The 19,379-nt window shown below is 42.4% G+C and overlaps 1 protein-coding gene across 1 annotated transcript in view; it reads left to right on the top strand.

The window, feature by feature from the left end:
• LOC140230956 (dmX-like protein 2) overlaps positions 1-19,379 on the top strand; it is a 123,386-nt gene that overhangs the window by 84,563 nt on the left and 19,444 nt on the right. The window contains exons 10-21 of the mRNA XM_072311097.1: positions 4,698-4,931; positions 6,060-6,104; positions 6,934-8,252; positions 8,838-8,999; positions 9,572-9,812; positions 10,529-12,733; positions 13,293-13,358; positions 13,873-13,961; positions 14,896-15,084; positions 15,860-15,957; positions 16,425-16,695; positions 17,256-18,951. Of these exons, the coding sequence (XP_072167198.1) occupies positions 4,698-4,931; positions 6,060-6,104; positions 6,934-8,252; positions 8,838-8,999; positions 9,572-9,812; positions 10,529-12,733; positions 13,293-13,358; positions 13,873-13,961; positions 14,896-15,084; positions 15,860-15,957; positions 16,425-16,695; positions 17,256-18,951 (6,615 nt within the window). The remainder of the gene's footprint in view (positions 1-4,697; positions 4,932-6,059; positions 6,105-6,933; positions 8,253-8,837; positions 9,000-9,571; positions 9,813-10,528; positions 12,734-13,292; positions 13,359-13,872; positions 13,962-14,895; positions 15,085-15,859; positions 15,958-16,424; positions 16,696-17,255; positions 18,952-19,379) is intronic.

Raw genomic sequence — 19,379 nt, 5'->3', positions numbered from 1 at the left:
ACTCAATGCATAAACTTGTAAAAGGGTCAAAAGTCAAGTAAAAATCATCAGATCCCCCAAATACCTGCACTCTGACGTTTTAATCATTCATCCAATTATACCTAGTTCTAGGAAAGTGAACATTCAGCACATTTGTGGCAAACCTATCATTTTAATATTTTGCCAATTGTGTGAAACTTTCATCACACATTGTCAAGACATTGTACTATAGACCTATTAGGAGAACCATGCATTATGGCGGAGGCATACACCAGTCGCCGTAGCGACATTTCTAGTTTTTTATATGCACTGTACATCACTGACCTCTATGTAAGTACACACACAGCAGAAGGATCTCAGCTGGAGGTGTCCGTTACCAATAAGCGCATGCTTTAATGCATGTATTTGCTATTGTACCCCAGTGGGTAGTGAATTAATCAGGCCACCCAATCCCCATGCTTTCAAGTCTTCAATAAGGGAAATTGCTTCTTAGTATGATAAATAGATCTTGAAAAAAGGTTGAAATAAAGCCATTTTCTTTTAAAAGCTTACGGTTGTTGTATAAAAATCACAAAGGCACACCTGGTGAGAAACGTGATAGGGGTTAGCAGGAATGATGTTATTCCTCTGTAGTTTTGCCTTTTGTTGTTTTTATACTCATGATACATAGTATTCAGTGGCCCTACCAAAAGAAATGTATTAATGCTTACTTGTCAAATGAAATGTGTGAACTCTATCCCCAAGCTTTACTCGTTTTTTGGCATTGTATCAATATCCTTCTAATTCAGATTCTATGGTATCATTTGAAATCTGAAGAATCTCACTAGGCCTATGGATCAGTAGCTGTAACCCTACTCTAAAGAAAGAATTATTCCTTTCGTATGTGCTGTACAGCACTGCTAGAAATAAACCCAGAGAGCGTAATCATTATATTTATTGAAAGTGAGGTTAAAAAGTCAAGACTAAGCTTGTATTACAGGTTGTACTGGAGCTTAATTGTGTGCTTTCCCATTTAGGAAATGGGTCTAAATCTATGCTAATTGATACCCTGTATCATCTCTTGTCACATTCACAGTGAAGTCAGCTGATGTGCATCATTACTGGCATAGCGGCAAACTTAATGCCCTTGTTTGTAAGAAAGAGAAAAGGGGGATTAGATAAGACAAAAATGATGACTTGCAAGCATGAAGCACATCAGATTAAGTTTTCAGATCAGAGTTTTATACTGAATTAACAATTATTGTCATGAAATGCGGTCTAACAATGCATAATTTGAATATTAATGTTAATAGTGATTTGTTCTTCAGGAATACTGCAGGTGTTGGAAATATACTGTCTCTCTTGCCTTTGTATACCATAGCAATACAGGTAGAAGCAATTCCCACTAACCATGAAAAAAAAATCTTAAATCCTTATGGGCAGCTACTAGGCCATGAATGAGCAAAATGTTAAGTTAATGACTTTGCCGCATGCAATCATCCTTGTGAAAAAAATGTTTACACAAGTGAAAATGAAAGTGTTTAAACTGTTCTGTTGTATAATAACGAATTTACCTCTTGCCTTTGTAAACTGCATTAATGAAAAGGAAAAATAAATGTTGTTTAATAATCTGTATACAGCTTTTTGCAGCTCCTGTGTGCTAATGACTATTACCTAAAGCCTGAAGGGAAACATTGCTTCCGAGTGGTTGTAATTTTGTTGTCATGTAGTCACTCTTTTGACTGTTGTCATTCCTACAGGAAGCACAGTTTTGGGAAAAGGTAAAATTGATTCTTAACAGTGTATGCCCATACACTTTCTTTTCTGGCATGTTCATGTATAGAATTGTGTACTAACTTTAATAACCCCATTGACTCTAGCATGAAGACACAAATCGTATTTTAATGTAAGGAAACGTCTTCCCCAGTACTGGATTATGAATCACACAGCAGGGCTGCTGTGTGTGTGAAAAGCGACTACAGGGATATGCTGTCCTCATGAAGATAAAATTCTGTTTATGGGCACAAAGATAAGATCTGCAACTATACCTTCATCATGAAATTTAAGTTTTATTTATGTAAACAGAGATGAGATTTATATTGATGAACATACTTAGGGAGGAAGAGTATATTATCATCGTAGCATCTTTGCGCTTTGGTCCATTTGAAGTCTTTGTTTAATTTTATGAGAATTTAATTGTATGAGAATGTGAAAAAGCTCATGGATAATCCCCATCCATCGTTATAGTCAAGTTACTCTATCGTTGATTTTTATTGAGCTGTATGATTAAGGCTTCACTGCAGCCTCTAGTTTGTGACAGTAGACATATATCTGTATGTGATAGACAGACTGACTGACAGACACTGTCCATGCTATTACATAACAATGTATGACAAAGCCTGAGAGTGGTTAGTGATACGTGTCACATGACCAAATGACAACGCACATCAATATGAGATAATCCCTCTTTGCAATGAAAGAAGGGAAAACGATCCAGCGGGAATTACAGTGGACTAAGGAGGCAGTCACCTGACACTTTTCACGTCTTTCCTGCAAGAAGATAGTGTTGGCAATGAGAAAGAGAAGGGGGGGGGGGGGGTTATGTGGCATGTGACTTAATAAGGCTTAGATTCGTAATCTGTGCCGAGCTATGTGAGGTACGTTCTCTCGTGACCTGATTGGTAAATGATACGGATGAGTAGCTTTGGGAGTGCCCCTGTCAAAAGTTGACTGAAAGAATGAGTTAAAGGGAGAGATTTACAGTTGTGATGGAATATGGGCTCAAATAGGGGCAGTCACATGGGGCAGTCACTTAAGGAGACAGCAGCTAAAATCACATCATGAAAATTAATGAGCCAGTTGCACCCGTGTGTGCATTGCGGTAGCAGAAATACAGAAGTGCTGTGAAATCACATCACAGATTTATGACATCACACTTTTTCACTGCTGTGTGAATTCAAAGGTCAAACATTGAGATCATTTTAATGTTGCGATATAATGTATCCCAGTAATAAACAACCTGATGTGGAGAAGGCTAGTCTATATTTCAGTCTGACTGAGAAATTATTGGTAGTTCCTTTGGACATGATTTCTTCTGGCTAAGTACAGGAGCATTCTAGTAAGTGATCAGGAAAAAAAGGAACTAATGTTTGGTTTAGAACTGTAAGAAAAAAAAAATAATAGCATTTACGTAAAGTGATATCGTTATATTTTTAGCTTATTGCTTTAATATACACTTGATTTGTAAATAAGTCTCTACTTTTATTGTGTATATGAAGATATTGTGACTGATAGGACACACATATGTACAGATATCAAAACAATGTACCCTCGTAGATAAAATATGGAGAGTGAATATGATTTAGACAATGACATCTTCGAATATTCAGCGTTGTGTAAAGTTTAGTTAATAATATCAATGCAAGTACATTGAACCTCATAAAAGGAAGGAATATAACCTAAAAATACATTTGCCGAAGCAGTATTAAGCAGTGTACAGTGTACAGTATGCCTACTGTTCTTTGTGTATGTTTGTGTGAGAGAGTACTTTTGAAGTTGTATAGCAATAGGTAGCTCCTTAATGCCACACAGAGTAGCATGCAAACTTCGGCGATACACTGTGCATCTTTTGATTGTACTATTGCATTGCAAATTTTCTAACATTGACTTCTTCTGATCTCATTCAATGTCAGTTCTGCTCGTAAAGTAAACATGTTTTGATGTGCAAGCTATGAACGTCGTACTCTGCTTGAGAGTTGGTGCATGATTGTAAGTGAGAAGAGATAATGATATGGGGGGGGGGGGGAGGTGGTGTTCTATGGACTTGCCTAGCATGTTGTTCCCACATTTCCTGCAGTCATTGATGAGCACTATGTGTCCTTGCAGGAAACCAGATAAACAAGATATGTTGTTGAGGAATTTTCACTTGTTTGTGTGTGTTAAATAATGCTCTATAAGGAAATTGTTACAGTGAAACACTGTCATAATTCTAACCATCCCTTTCTTCTTCTGATCCTTCAATTGCTCTCTGTTGCTATGGTAAAAGATGTCTGCTGCCCTCAAGTGTTGGCTTTCCTGTGTACATAAGCTGTCCTGACTGCATCATGTGTTCCAATTATATATGGAGACATTAACATTGGCCTGCACATGGGTTACTTGATACTTAGAATATGGCTTGTTGCGACAATCTGTGTGAAAGTTGATTTCAAGTTTCTGAAACCAGCTTTGCAGATAGCCAAATGTTTACCCTGATTGATATGATAGACAAAACTAGAGCCTAAATAATGAGTAAGTGCTAGTAAATTCAAAGTTGCACTGTCAAAGGGATATTATGGTATATTTGCACCATTGCAAAAACATCTAGCAAGTAGTTTCAAGTACTATGTACTCAAACATATTTGGTTTCAACACTTATCATGGGCTCAAATATGCTGTTGCAATTATTTCCTGCAGCTATTAATAGTCTAGAACCCTATTTCATAAAAGATGTTTAAGATAGCAACTCTTGCTGGAATAGCCTAGCTTCCCACAGCAACAGTCAACCAGGAAGCTGGATTATTGTCATTACCATCATGACGATTGCCATTTCCAGCAAGAGTTGCTATCATATCAACTTTTTTATGAAATGGGGCTCAGATGTGCCAACTGAAAAGTGAATAATGATGCTAAAAATAGCATAGGATAAACACTGTGGCAAATATATGACCTTTCCCATTTTGACATTTGACCTGTCTACCCAGACATTCCACTTCTCCCTGCCATTGGCACCATGACCAAGGGCAACGCACCAAACTTTGTGGTCAACTGGCTAAACAACAAGGAGCTCCAATTCACGCTGGCGGCCGAGACACTCCTGCAGACGGGGAAAGAGACCAGGCCGCATGATTTCACCGTGGGTGGCCCGCCGGACGAAGAGCAGGGAGTGACCGCAGAGGACAGCCGCACATCTGACCAGGAGGCCCAGTCAGATGAAGGTACAGCATCGAACAGCCGCTTGATAGATCCAGATGGCAGAATGTCACACATCGGGAATGAATCAATCTTTTGTAGCGGTATAGGGGTTTCAGAGAAAAGACCCTATTATATTGCAGTGCACAAAGCAAACTTATGCCTAGCACACAGATCTCTTTCGTCAAGTTTTATGAAGTCCAGATACACTCAAATTCTTGCAAATTTCCAGCCAAAATCTGCTTCTTTTAACAAAGAATGGGAATGCCCAACATACATGAATGAGTGCATATGTGACCGTGCACCTCAAAACGAACATAAAGTCGCACACACTGATTTTGCGTGAGGACTGAAAATATGTGAAATGGGTCAACCTAGCCGAACTAGACTTTTTAATATTTTCTGAAAGAGCGGGTCTTCTTTCACATTATGCAAAAAATTTGATATCATAAAACGGGCAGGAAAGTGTGTTTTTTTAGCAGTTTATATTGAACATTTTTGGTAGAATAGTGTGATTAGGTGTTTCTTTAGAATCTCTTTCATTTCTGAAAAACCTTGTCCACACTCTTCACTTTCAACTCTAATAACTTTTGAAAGGATAGTGCTACTGCTTTGAGAGTTGGCATTAATTGTGGACAGAATGTGTTAATGAGGCATGCTTAATTTCAGTTTAATCTGATAATCCCTTCATTGTTGTTACTCTGGTGGTTTACTTCCTGTTTTTTGTCCCATTCATCGCACAGTCAGCACGGTTTGGTAAAGATTAAGAGCTTGAATAGACACTGTACTTCAGAGCCTCTTTTCTCAGTTCACACTTTTCCTGAGTTTGTGCTTTCTTTCCAATATTTAGATAGGTTAGGAGAGTTCATTTGATTTGAGTTATACATTATTTTAAAGCTTAAAGTCTGCTCTTTCAGAATATGGTCTTAACTAAAAATTCATGTCTGGCGACTTTTTGTTTGTTTTGAGGTGCAGGGTCACATATCGTATAAGTAGCTTTATAGTAATGAATTGCAAGGCATATGTAACATCTAACCAATTAATGGTTAGCGTATACGTAGCATAATGATAAGCATGCTCACATTATTACATGCTCAAAATTTGGACATGTGTGCATTACCTTAAAACCACCTCATGTATTGCCTTTTTTGCAGATGACATTCCAACCGTGAAGATCAATGCAGACTCATCAAATCAAGGTATTGTCACCTTACCAGTTGTATCCAATACATATTCATTTCATCTGCATCAGGCATTTTTGTTAAATTCAATTAAAACAGCTCTGGAATCTTATTCATGGAGTTACATATCAGGTTATTTTTTATGACTTTAATGAGATAGTTTTCACTAAAAAGAAAAAACAACAAACAGTAAGGAGATGGAGAGGGGTTGATTGCTGCGTTAGATGGCAACCCTTCAAGTAGACATGATAGTGATTAATCTGTGAAGGACTGTGAAATACAGTCACATAATCAAGCAAACCTCTTGATTAGAGTGGAAACAGAAGATGCTATCGAAAGTCAAAGCAAGTAGAAGGCAATCTGATATATGCTATCCTAACTTTCAGCCAATTACAATGTCTCAAGGGATATGTTTAAACAACTTTGGAAGACAACAGTTCCTGAAACAATGGGTTTTTTTTTATGTAGGGAGGTTTCACATGTTGACTGTACAATGTGTGAAAAATATCGTTTAACATCATTGTCATTCTTATTTGTCTCTTGCCTCCATGAGTCTATCTCAAGGATCTATACAGGAGTAGGTCCTCTTATGTTCAAACGCCACAGATATTGCATATTTTCCTTGACCTATGCTCAGGTTGATTTCTGTTCTTAATATGAAGATCAAATTATCTGACAATCATTATTACTTCTTTGCTTTTTTTGTAACAAACTACCATCAGGATCACAATCTTTTAAAAAATTACAGTTTTATTGCAAGTAGAGAGAGAAGAGTGCTTCCAAAGTTGAATATATGTAGATGTTGTATGTAAAATATCTAAGCTTAGGCTTTCATTTCTTTCCTCAGACTTCACCAAAGATGGCAACATTGAAAGCCCAAGCATCCAGACACCATCCCGTCCTGACAACCTGAACACCAGTCCCTTTTCACCAAACAGCAGCCCGGTTCCCACACTGACAAGGGGCGGGGTGCAGGCCCAGAGGACTGTGGAGAAAAAGTTCCAGGAACTGATCAAAGAATGGCACTGCAGTGCCGACATGCTTTACAGCATCCACCCCATCGACGGTTCCTTCCTGCTGTGGTTGGTGGACTGGATGGATGAACACATCCCTGGTGTCCACCGGCAACCTCAGGTCAGCTTCTCTTGCCGCATCCCCCATGCCTTCCCAACGTTTGATGCAACCACCCTGTGCAACAACCTTGTCCTGTACCGTAGCAATCTCACCATGGATCCCAGGGCAAGTCGCCGCCTGCTGGATCCCATGTCACCGGTAGAGGCACCAGGGATGACCCCCAGCTACAGCTTTGCCAAATATCTGAGCCAGGTGCCGTCGGGTGTGGACATCTTTGCCTTCACCCCAAAGGTGTCCATGCTGTCCAAGCACACCAATGGATCCTTGAACCAATGGGAGATCAGCTTCCAGGAGGGATCCAAGTTCCAGACTGTGCTCAATGTGAATCACATGGGACGTGCATGCGGCCATCGCTTCAGCCTGAATCACCTGGCCTGCCATCCAATCTTGCCCCTCCTCCTCACAACCTCACACCACAACATCCCCAAGGTGGAGGTGGACTTTGATGTGGCGACAAGCCGCAGCAGAAGGACTTCCATGATATCGCGGCGCGCCTCCATTGTGAAGCGTGCCAGCATGGCCATGGAGGCAGGAACCTCGTCACTGCCACAGGGACCCGGTGCAATCAACCTCTTCGGCAAGAATGTGCTGTCAGAGAGTGAGCACAGCAGGCTGATGACACTGTACAACTCAACCGTCGAGGGCTCGACTCAGGACTTCAATGAGAAGGATGAAATCATCCTACCAGATGAGCTCATGGAGCAGGTGAATGCCGAGCTGAACTGGCCAGACATGAGCGCCCCAACGGGCCTCTGCAGTGAGCTCATCCTGTGGAGGGTCTTCAATGTAGGCCCCCTCGGCAAAGGGGGCGGAGTCATGGAGCTGGCGCGCATCAACTCACCGTTTGTCTCCGCCTTCTCCCACATCGCCTGGATGCCAAGTCTGCTTCCGAGCTCATGCCTGGGCCCCATCTCCAACTCACCCAGTGCATGCTTCATTGCCTCAGATGGCTACAGCCTGAGAGTCTTCCAGGCTGTCATCGATGCAAGGTCTCTCCTCAATGAGATCACGCCCAGCAGCAACCAGCTGGAGGTTGGTCTAGATGGATATAATTTCTTCTGCTGCTTATGATGGCTACATTACTGATTAAACCAGTGAAAATTGTAAAGGGTGTAATGAATATATCCAGTTGAGTGAAGTGTGAATGATACGCTGGGTACCAGTCAGAATATGAATTCTTGTTCAATGCATGATTTCAATGTAAAGTGTTTGTGAATGCGTATTTGCCAGTTTGAGAGTTTTGGACTTCTGTCATACAGAAAATGAAGTGTTATCATAAGCAAGTAGTCAGCATTATATATTATAAGATTTTGAATCGCAGCTGCATTTTTCACTAATCAGAAAGTAGCCAAGGTAAATTCCCTTGAGTAATTCAGAGGTCATTAATGGTGTCAATACAAGTCTCACGTTAATATAGGTACAATGTAGCAGGTAACCAGGAGTGAGCTTTTTAATGTGCAGTACTCACCTTTAGTGTCAGCAGAAGCGTCATGATTTGTGCACGTAGAGCAAAGGCCAATGCTTAATTGGCACCACATTTGTTACGTGCGAATACATTTATCCCATCCTCCAGTACAGCTATGAATGCCATATCACCATTTCTTTTTGTGGTTTCAGGGTTACTTGAGCAGTAGCTCGCCAGTCACGGCATTCCTCCTGCAGAATGCCAACGGAGAAGAAGAGGCAAAAGGTCAGAGGTCACCTCAGGTCATCAGCCTCCAGTCCACTTCTCGACCTGGATGCGTGATTGAATTAGATCCACTGACCAATGCCAAACAGGTAATGAATAATTGCTTGCACTAAAGAGAACTCACCACCACCACCAACAACAACAACAAGAACAAGAACAAAAACAACAACAGCAACATACTGTCATGGAAGGCTTAAAGTCCACATCAAAAGCAATGCTCTATATGTCATATATTAAGTATGTCTAATTTTTAGTGAATTTAGACTTTTTGACAATTTTGTGAGATGTTGAATTTGCAATCATGGAGTACAGCAGTACATGAACATACCTTGTTCATGTACTTCATATCGGGATCAGAATTTATATTTTTGCATCTTCTTATATTTTCAAATGGCACCTGGCTCGCAAAATTCATGAGAATAAACACCCTGTGAAATATGTGGCGTATTTGGTAAGCAGTACCTATTGCTCTTGTTTTCGTCATTGTGCATACAAGCAGAAACATTTGTTTAACTGAAAGATATAGTTGAGCAGTCAGAGATAGCACTTTAACAAAGATAAGAGCGGAATGTGTATGTTGCAAATCAGTTTCAATGAAAGTGGATGTAAACTTGACAACCAAGAATTGATAAATATTTTTTGTTTTTACTCTCTCTTTCAGAACTGGAAAAATGTTCAGCTGATGCACGTATACCAGCAGCAGTTTATCTCCGGACCGGACGGTAAGGTCAAGCATTCCAGATCCAGCCATAGGATGGGCAGCAACAGCTCATCTCCTCTCCACACCAATCTCTTCGAAGAGCGCTTCTTCCTCGTCGTGGTCGAACGCAAGTCCGGCGGGGAGTCTGTGGTGCACATGTGGTACATCCGCCTCGAGAGGGAGCTGTCCAAAGGGGGCAGTGGTAAGTTTTGGCCAGAAGTTTCATCCTTTCAAATGTGTCCTATTCATAATGGCCGGTCTACTCTGTGGTTTTTTCTCAATGGAATGACAGACAGAAAAATGTTTGTCTCCATTTTTCTGTTTCGATCTTTTATATTATTATTATACTTGATCACTATCTGCAATCTCTCTTTGAATGCAATTTTGTTTCACACTGGAAGAACCAGTTTGTATCACAGATGTATATAGATGGGCTATGTGGTTATTGTAAAACCAGACATGTTTGCTTGCATTTAGATTTTGTGAATTTCGCAAGAGTCAAGATTCACAAGATCAAAATGCACGCTAAATTTCTTGTCTACATGCACTATATTCATTGAATGCCAGTGGCAATTTGTGAAAATTTCATGCTGTGAAAAAGGCCATATACTCCAATTCACCAAAATTTCAGTCCATGAAAATATCTTGCTTTACAGTATACTGTATGCTTACATCAAAATTTGACAGAAATCAAGTTAAACTTAGTTTGTAATACCTCATGAAAATTCTGTTGCATCCTAGATGGAAGTTTGTGTGTACTGCAGAAACTCATGATTCAAACTGTAATGCCTTCTTTGTTTATATGTCTACATAATGTACTCCACAAGTCACTTTGCTGTTGCACCTCATACAGCTTGTATGCATATCACGGAAGACACCAGATGAGTTCTCCAACTGTTTACATTTTTTTCATTTCAGTTCAATGTGATGGCCTCGTCTCTGATGAGGAGTCGGACTTGGAAGACGATATTCCTGACGATTCTTCCAGTAACCTGTCAGAGGGAAGCGCATCAGCACAGTATGACTCTAAGAAGAACACAGAGAGGGTGTCCAGCAAGATCAAGACATTCTCGCACAAGGTTTGCAGCCAGAAGCTGACCCTTCCGTCCGGAGTGGAGGTGATCAGTGCCACACCAGCAGCCGGACACCTCAGCTCGTCCAGCATCTACCCAGCGTGTGTGGCCCCGTACTTGTTCACGACGGCGTGCTCTGATGGCAAGCTGCGCTTTTGGATGTGTAACATGTCGCCACGGGATGGCTCTCAGGCCAGTTTCAATGAGGAGGAAGAACTGCATCATGACATTGATCTGTCCCAGCAGGATAGCTTCACCCGGGCCTCCTACAAGTGGGAGGAGTGGAAACTTGTGGTCCAGTCTGAACCTGACAGTGCCCTCTCTGTTGGTGGACTTCCTGTTGCACTCAGCTGTGCCTACAATGGGCGCATAGCATGCATCTACAGAATGACTGCTCCAAGGAGTATGCTGGATCCGGAGCCGGTCTCACTCAAACTAGGAATCTATGAATGCGAGTCGACAGGTGGGTTGGAGTGGATGATTGAAGAGGTGATTGACCTTGGGGTCCTTGACCTCAAGGCATGGATGCACCAAGGAGATGATGAGGTCCTAGAGTCAGATGTTGTCAGTTATAAGACAATGAAGCGCAGCTCAAAGGTGAATGACTTCCTCAACATCTCTGGCTCCCCTAGCTCGAGCTGCGGAAGCCCCCCATCCCCAGAGAGCCTGCCGGCTGCAGTGGCACAACGCAAGCGGAGCATCCACAGAGGGAGGCAGTCACACTCTGATGACTGGTCACTCCCTGTGCAACTCTCATGGGTCTCCAAAGAGGATGGGACACACATCCTGACAGTCGGCATGGGATCAAAGGTGGTGGTATTTGCCCCAGTCTCAACAGAACTTTTTGAAGCTGGCTCAGATGGGATTCCAGAGGACAGGATAATGCCTCCAACGGGACTGCAGAGGGGTGCCACCATTGGGGAAACCACAGGTGCCAAGTGGATGCCCCTCAGAACTGTCAGATTGACCTCTGTTGATGGCATAGCACCCCATTCCAAGATGTTGTCCTGGGTCAGGGCTGGAATCCTTGTGATTGGACTTCAGAATGAGATGCAGGTTTACTGCCAGTGGAGAGAAGAAAACTGGAGATCACGGAGACGCAAGTACAGGAGACCTGTCCCTAGCGTAGCGGAGACGGTAGTCTCTCAGAAGAGTGTCAGCTCAAGTCTATCGGTCAACCTTCAGACTGTCCCAATGTCAAGAACTGATCGAGAAAAGTCTTACAATGACATGAGTGAGCTCCTCCGAGGGTCCGGGATGATGTCGTCAAACCAGGAGCAGGAGGATGACAGAGATGATGTCACACAGGACTTTGGACTCTTTGAGATCTCATACTCTGCCTGCCCTGTTCTTCCACAATATCATCCCAAACAGCTAATGGGCCTCATGAGCAGCGGCAAGATACGACGCGTCAAGGCCATTCTAGTTCATCTGGTGAACTGCATTGCTGGCGAGGAGGCAGTGAAAAGGTCTCTTCTAGCAGGAGTGTCCAAGCAGGGGGACAAGATAGTGGATGACGAGGAAGAACAGTTTCGCCGCAGCCTCAAAACGCTCTCTGTCGCCCACAGCCCAGTGGAGCCCTCAGTCTTGGACGACAATGGCCCAAAGTTGGACTACATAGAACTGGTCTCAGTTCCACCCTTACCCCTCTATCATCTGACATCAGCTGACACACCGGTCACCGTTGCCACTGCACCCACTGTCACCAGAGCCAGCCGTACAATGAGCATCCTGGGGCCTCCCGATGAGCTCGAGATGGTGGACACACAGGACTACTCGCAGCTCTTCTCGACCAGTGCCGATGGCTTCCCCTCGTCACTGGAACCCAGCGGCGAACTCAGGTCGCCTCAGGATGGGGCCGCATCTGTCTCCAGCAAGTTGAAGGATCCTGCCTACTTCACCGTTGGCCAGGCGCAGCTGCTGACCAACTACCTGACTCACATGCACCTTCCTGGCTTGTCCTCTCTTGACCAGATGCACCTACTAGCTCTGGCAGACACCATTGCCTCCACCAAGACAGAGATCACCTCTCACAGTGGAGGCAGTGCAGGTCAGTTAACATAGCTATCCCACCTTGCTTACCAGTTTCAGCAGCAATGGTTGAAAAAAACATACCTTATTTTTCATTCTCTGACACCACACATTGTTTGTATGCAATTTATACTAGTGAAAATCAATGGAGATTTTAACTACAAGAAAGAAATATCAGTGATACATTTTGAATAAACCCAGATTATAATACAGAACTCATATACAGTGATCGTACCCTAATAATGTCAACAAAACTCACATTTAGCGCTTCAATTTCAAAATTTGATGATTTCACTTAGGATGGCCTGTAGTGTTTGCAGTTGTCAAGTGTTACCTTTCACATGTGTAGAGTGAGGAAGGAGAAGATGTAATATACACATACATTGTATTTATATTTTACTGTGATGGTCAAGTTGGTTAGTAGAGTACGGCTTATAATTTCTCCACTTTGTGTGGAATTCCATCATGTGAAATGTAAAAGAATGTGGTCTTTGCCATTTACTTTGGTAATACTTGAATGAATGTAATAGTGAAACATTTTTTTTTTTCTCTGTGTGTTGGTTTGTTTTTGTGAGCAGGCACTGTGATAGGCAGAGAAGGGGCAGGATACGCCAATGTTGGGAACTCTGATTCCTCTCATGCAGGTTAGTCGCCACTCTTGTCCTCCATAGCAGCACATTACAACATCTAGACCTCAACATAAACTACTTGTTTGCAAGATAAAACACTTGATATTCTGACAATTCCTGACATTCCTCTGATTTCAAGCCATCAGAAACATGTGACCATGTATTACACTTCTTGCATGCACTTCAGAAGTTTTTCACTTCTCACAAAACTAAGCATAGTTTTGTGTAGTTTGACCATGCATGGCTGAAACTTTGAGAAGCTTGTCACGTGATTAGATCCATTTCATGTTGTCTATGCACATTGTGCATGCTGTTGTGCATTTGGTTGTATTTTTTTATTCAAAGAGAGTTTGTGGTGTAGAGACTAAAACTATTGTTTCATGTAAAGTGACTGCGGCTAGTGAGAGAGAAAAATAAAAAGAGAGCAAGAAAGAGAGAGGAAGAGATATGAATGTGGATGAGAAAATGTTGGTGGGAAGAGAAATCAATCCTTTCAGCCATTTCTCAATTTTTCCCCCTTTTTTTTCAGGAGAGACGCTGGATGAGTGCGGTCTTCGATTTCTGCTTGCCATGCGCTTCCATGTCTGCCTCACCAAATCCCTTCCGCTCCACCAACAGGTTTGTGCACATCCAGTAGCATCTGGTTCTAGAGTAGCCATCTCCTATGCCTGGTGTTCCAAACTATGTCTTTTGGTGCCTCCGTATCGTGCGGCACCAGAGTCATGATTTTTCAGGTTGTCTGCCCGTATGTACAACATCTCTTTATTCCAGTTAAAGAAGAAATGAAAGAAGAAATGTTTATGTTAAAGAAGAAATGTATATGAATTTGACTCAGGTTTGTTGCATCAGGTGTACATGTGCTGATTGGATTTTGGATAAAAATCCCTTTGAGGCCAAAGGTCACTGCACTTTGACTAAAATTTGCATATTTCAAAATGACTCTACTAAACATGTCTAGTGATGATATGATTATAAGAAGTGTAGAAATCCTGATCATAAGTAGGTTCTTACAACATTACTCTTGGGTTCTGACAAAGTGCTGTGCCAAGTCTAAGTCTAATAGCCAACACCAAGTGCTCATTAATCTATTCCCATAGTTTTGTGTAGATTGCAGTCTTTTTCTGTCTTTTTTTCTGGCATTGGTAAACAGGTGCAATAAAAACATAGTTTTGTGTAGATTTTGTTGTGTCTGGGGCTTTTATCTGGCATTGGTAAACAGGTGCAATGAAAACATACTTTTGTGTAGATTTTTATTTTGTTTCTGTCTTTTTTTCTTGCATTGATAAACAGGTGCACTGGAAACATAGTTATGTGTAAATTTTTATTTTGTTTCTGTCTTTTTTTCTGACATTGATAAACAGGTCCACAGGAAACATAGTTATGTGTAAATTTTTATTTTGTTTCTGTCTTTTTCTGGCATGGGTAAACAGGTGCAGTGAAAACAAAGGTTTGTGTAGATTTTATTGTTTCTGTCATTGGTAAACAGGTGCAATGGAAACATAGTTCTGTGTAGATTTCATTCTGTTTGTCCTGTTCTGGTTCTGGCAAACAGGTGCAATGGAAACACCAAGGACTGGCCACCTGTCACTTTGCCTGGGCCTTCCACTCCGAGGCAGAGGAGGAGCTGTTGTCACTCATACCGGGTATGCAGAAGGGCACGCCCACCTGGGCGGAGCTTCGGTCAGTGGGCGTTGGATGGTGGATCCGCAACAACACCACCCTTAAGAGGTGCATAGAGAAGGTAAGCACAGCAATATATTTATTTATGCCAAGGAATTAGTGGATTGGAAAGTAATACCTCAAAGGAAATTGTATAAAATGATTGGTAGTAAAACATGCACAATCATTCTTTCCTACTCATAGTATCTGACTTCAATACCATGTTGAAGTAATGTCCTTCGTAGTGCAATTATAGTACAGTCATGCATATACTTGTACATCAGTATGAATCATTTTTGGCAATATTCCTAGTAGCATGTATACTTGGCACCTGAGTGCATCCAGAACTGAAAATAACTTCAACTTTCCCTATACCTAAAACCAATTGACAGACAATATATCTTGTGTCTGCTGTGGATAGTAATGTCCTATCAGTTAGTCTGAAAGTAGTTTTGTTAAGCTCTGAGGAGTTCTGTGTCTAATAAGATCAATTAACCCGTTGTGTGCCTTGAGATCAGCCTGGCACAGAAACCCTCGTAGCATTCTACACAGTGTCAAAGGCCCTGACACAGAAAGGTTTAAGCTGTTTGTAGTCCTATTTGATTATCTCAATTTGTGAGTTTGTTGTTAGCTCTTTACCATATAAATGTGTATGCCATTCTTTCTCAAAGAAATGACAAAATATATGCATGTATCAGTTAAAAGCAGTTAACAATTTGCATGTCACGAACCAACTGTTAAACTAAAGGTAAATTTGTAGTTTCTTGTTCTGCTGCGAAGAAGAAATTGTTTAAGATATTTTGTGCAAATGATAATGGTTTCCTGTTTGTTTTTGTGTCTGTTATTGCTCTTTGCAGGTCGCAAAGTCACAGTTTCAGGCCAACAGGAATCCTCTGGATTCTTCTCTCTTCTACCTAGCCATGAAGAAGAAGGCAGTACTCTGGGGGTTGTTCCGGTAAGGAGAGGTTTTCATCACCACTTTCATTTATTTGAAGTTTTAGTGTGTGCTTTCAGGAACTTCCTATTACATTAATGCAGTTAAATGGCCAAATATGCATATTGCACTGATTAAAGCACAAACTCACTGATTGCTGTCATCTGTTGACTACTGTAAAACCAGAAATTTTTGCTTTTCATGAAACTTTTGCGAATTTTGTGTGGAGCCAAGATTTATGAAAATAAAACACATGTGAAAGTTTTTCTGCACAATGCATTGAATGCCAGTGGCAAGAATTTCATGCCATAAAAATTGCAGTCGGCTCCAAATTGAGAAAGTTTCGTGCATTGAATGTTTCTAGTTTTACAGTACCTACTGATGGAGCTTCTGGGAAGCATTTGGAATAATTTGTTTTCCATGTACAAAACTTTAAAAAAAGGTTGAAAAGCTCTCATCTCTACGGTGTCTCTGACTTGACTTCACAGTTCCATCCAGGATCAGCGTATGACAAACTTTTTCCGCAACGACTTCAACACGGACCGCTGGCGCAAGGCGGCGCTGAAGAATGCATTCCAGCTGCTTGGCAAGCAGCGCTTTGAGCACGCCGCCGCCTTCTTCCTTCTCGCTGGCTCCCTGAAGGATGCCATAGAGGTGTGCACCAACAACCTGAAAGACATCCAGCTGGCAATGGTGGTGGCAAGACTCTATGAAGATGAGGAGATGCCACAAACTCAGAAGGACATTCTAGGGTTAAAGGTCAGATTGATTTCTCAAACTTAATGCGGATTGGACATATTTCATTTAAAATCTAAATCATCAATGGGTGATCAAATGTTTGCTGTTACTACAAGTAAAGAAATTGAGAAAGTAAAACCTCTGTTCAGCGTGGCTGCCACACTGATCCAAGAAATTGTAGAAATTATAAATTGTTTACCCCCTGTACAGTGAACTATGTTGAACATATTGTCATGCATGATAATGATTATTCATTACAGTGAATTTTATATGACTGCCATTAAAGTGTTCTGAGAATAATGTTACCAAGCTTCCCTTTCAAAATATGTTATCATGCGGTATTTGTGTATGAGAACTTGGACTGCTCGTGTAAGGGCTCATGAAATCTGACCCGTCTATGTGACAGCATATCCTTCTTTTAATGTTTGGTTTTTCTGGATGCATCTCCAAGCCTGCAAAAAAAAAAAAAAAAAAAATGCTATCAACTATCATTAGACAAGTAGAATCTTCTTTGGTCGTGGAGGTAGATTTTGAGAATGCTGATGCAAATATGCTGTGGTGATTCTGTTGATATTGTGCAGATACTTGCCCAAGATGAGAAAGGGAACCCAATGGAAGGGAACTACCCACACCCTGACCCCTTCCTGCGGAGCATCGCACACTGGATGCTGCGAGACTACCCCTCGGCACTCAAAACACTACTCCAGTCTCCAGCCAAAGAGGGCAACAATCCAAAGAGCAACCTGAGCAACGGAGAGAAGGCAGAGGGTTCCTCAGAGATTGAGACGAAATCGGAACGGGCCAATCCAGAGGTCTTCAACTTCTACAACTACCTGAGGACGCATCCGCTCTTTTTGCGCCGGCAACTTGCGGATGCCAATAAGGCGAGCCAGGGGATGGGGCTGCTGATAGCGGGTGCTAGCGGTGGTGGGTTTGGTCAGATGGCGGGTCAGGACGAGAGATTAGTCAAGGATGAGATCACACCTGAGGAGCGCAGACTCTTCTTCACCACGGCTCACACCCATCTGTCAGCGGGATGCCCCCTCCTTGCTCTTGATGTGTTGTCAAAGCTCCCAAAAGTCAGGACTAAGCCAAAGGTGGATGAGAACAAGCTGGCCGAGAGTAAAGCAGAAGAGAGCCCCCCAAGTAGTAGCGTAATCAGCACGGGAACTTTCAAGGAAGGATTCTTGAGTTCCAGCTACACAGACTCTTCCTCCAAGGACAGTGGAATGGGCATGGATTGGGGTGCTCCGGTCAGCCAGATGACAAATGGACACAAGAATGATTCTGGGCTGGACATGGATTGGGGTTCTTCTTTTACTGGAAGGTTTGAGGAGGAGGAATTGAAGCTTGACTGGGGTGATGACAATGATGATGATGATGAGGAGGAGGAGGAGGAGAAAACTGAAAAGGGGGAAGGGAGTACAGCTAACCCTGCGGACGAGACACTGGTGAATGGAGCAGATGACAGCACCATCAGCAGCAAACAGGAGAGCACAGTGGGAGAGGAAGAAGAGGATAACAGCATTGACATAATGGCACAGCAGTTAAAGTTCATCTGCTGCCTGAAGATCATGATGGAAGAACTGCGAACTCTCGCCACAGGCTTTGAGGTCGACGGCGGGCAGCTGCGATACCAGCTCTACATATGGCTAGAGCAACAGGTTGAAACTCTGCGACAGCTCTGCCACTATGGAAGCCCAGTCACCATCAAGAGCATTGCCGAGGACGAGGGTGCTGATGAACAGGACGGTGCGGATGGAGATGAACGGCAGTCCACGCTGTATGAGCAGCTCCAGGCAAAGCGGCTGGACCTCGAGGAGAAGCGTCAGAGAGCGGTGCGGCGGAAACGCTGGCTGCGTGACAACCACCACCTTCTGCGCACGCTGGTAAGCTACACCATGCTCTACGGAGCCAGTGGAGGAGGGCTGGCATCCGTTGCCATGGAGCTGGTCCTCCTGGTCCAAGAGCTGCAGCAGGAGCGCATCGTCCAGCAGCTCTCCTCACCCCTCCCGCTGCCCACTACCCTGCCACTCATGTCTGCCAGCATCGCTAACTGCAAGACAGTGGTGACAGACCCCATTCTCTACCTGCGACTGCATATACACAGCATCCTCCGCACCATCCTGGACTTCAGTGCCCCGCCCTCACCCAACCACCACTCACCAATCATCTCGGTGGTTCATGCTCTCAGCGCAGCGCTCTCGGCCTGTGTCTACCAAAGCTTGTGTGATAGTGATTCTTTCAGTGCATCTATTGGGAAGGCAAAGATTACAGGTTAGTCTTCAGAAATCAGTTAAATACTTTATCTTTTCTTTTTGATACTGTTTGAAATATACGCACTTTTCATGAGAAGTTTTTTCAGTCATACATGATACTGTTCTCTCAATATTCTTAAAGCATCTTTTCAAAATAATGTTTAGGTACATTTCGGACGAACTTCTAATAAACAGAGACCTGTCATTGTGATACTACATGTATATCGATGGCACATCAATATGCAGACTTGTTTATATCCTCCTTGTGCACAGAATTGACACAAGCCTAACTTTGAAAGGCCTTGAGTTATGTGGAAAATGACAGAAATATGTTCCTCAAAAGCTTAAAATCTTTCAGACAATCCAAACCTACTTAAAAGCTGTTTCTCAAAACTTTGGATAAATAGTGTTTGCCCATAATGCATCAACACTTTTGAGAACATTCAT

This window comes from Diadema setosum, chromosome 7, assembly GCF_964275005.1.
Source record: "Diadema setosum chromosome 7, eeDiaSeto1, whole genome shotgun sequence".
NCBI classification, from domain to species: Eukaryota; Metazoa; Echinodermata; class Echinoidea; order Diadematoida; family Diadematidae; genus Diadema; species Diadema setosum.
This window is presented reverse-complemented; position numbering and strand designations above follow the sequence as displayed.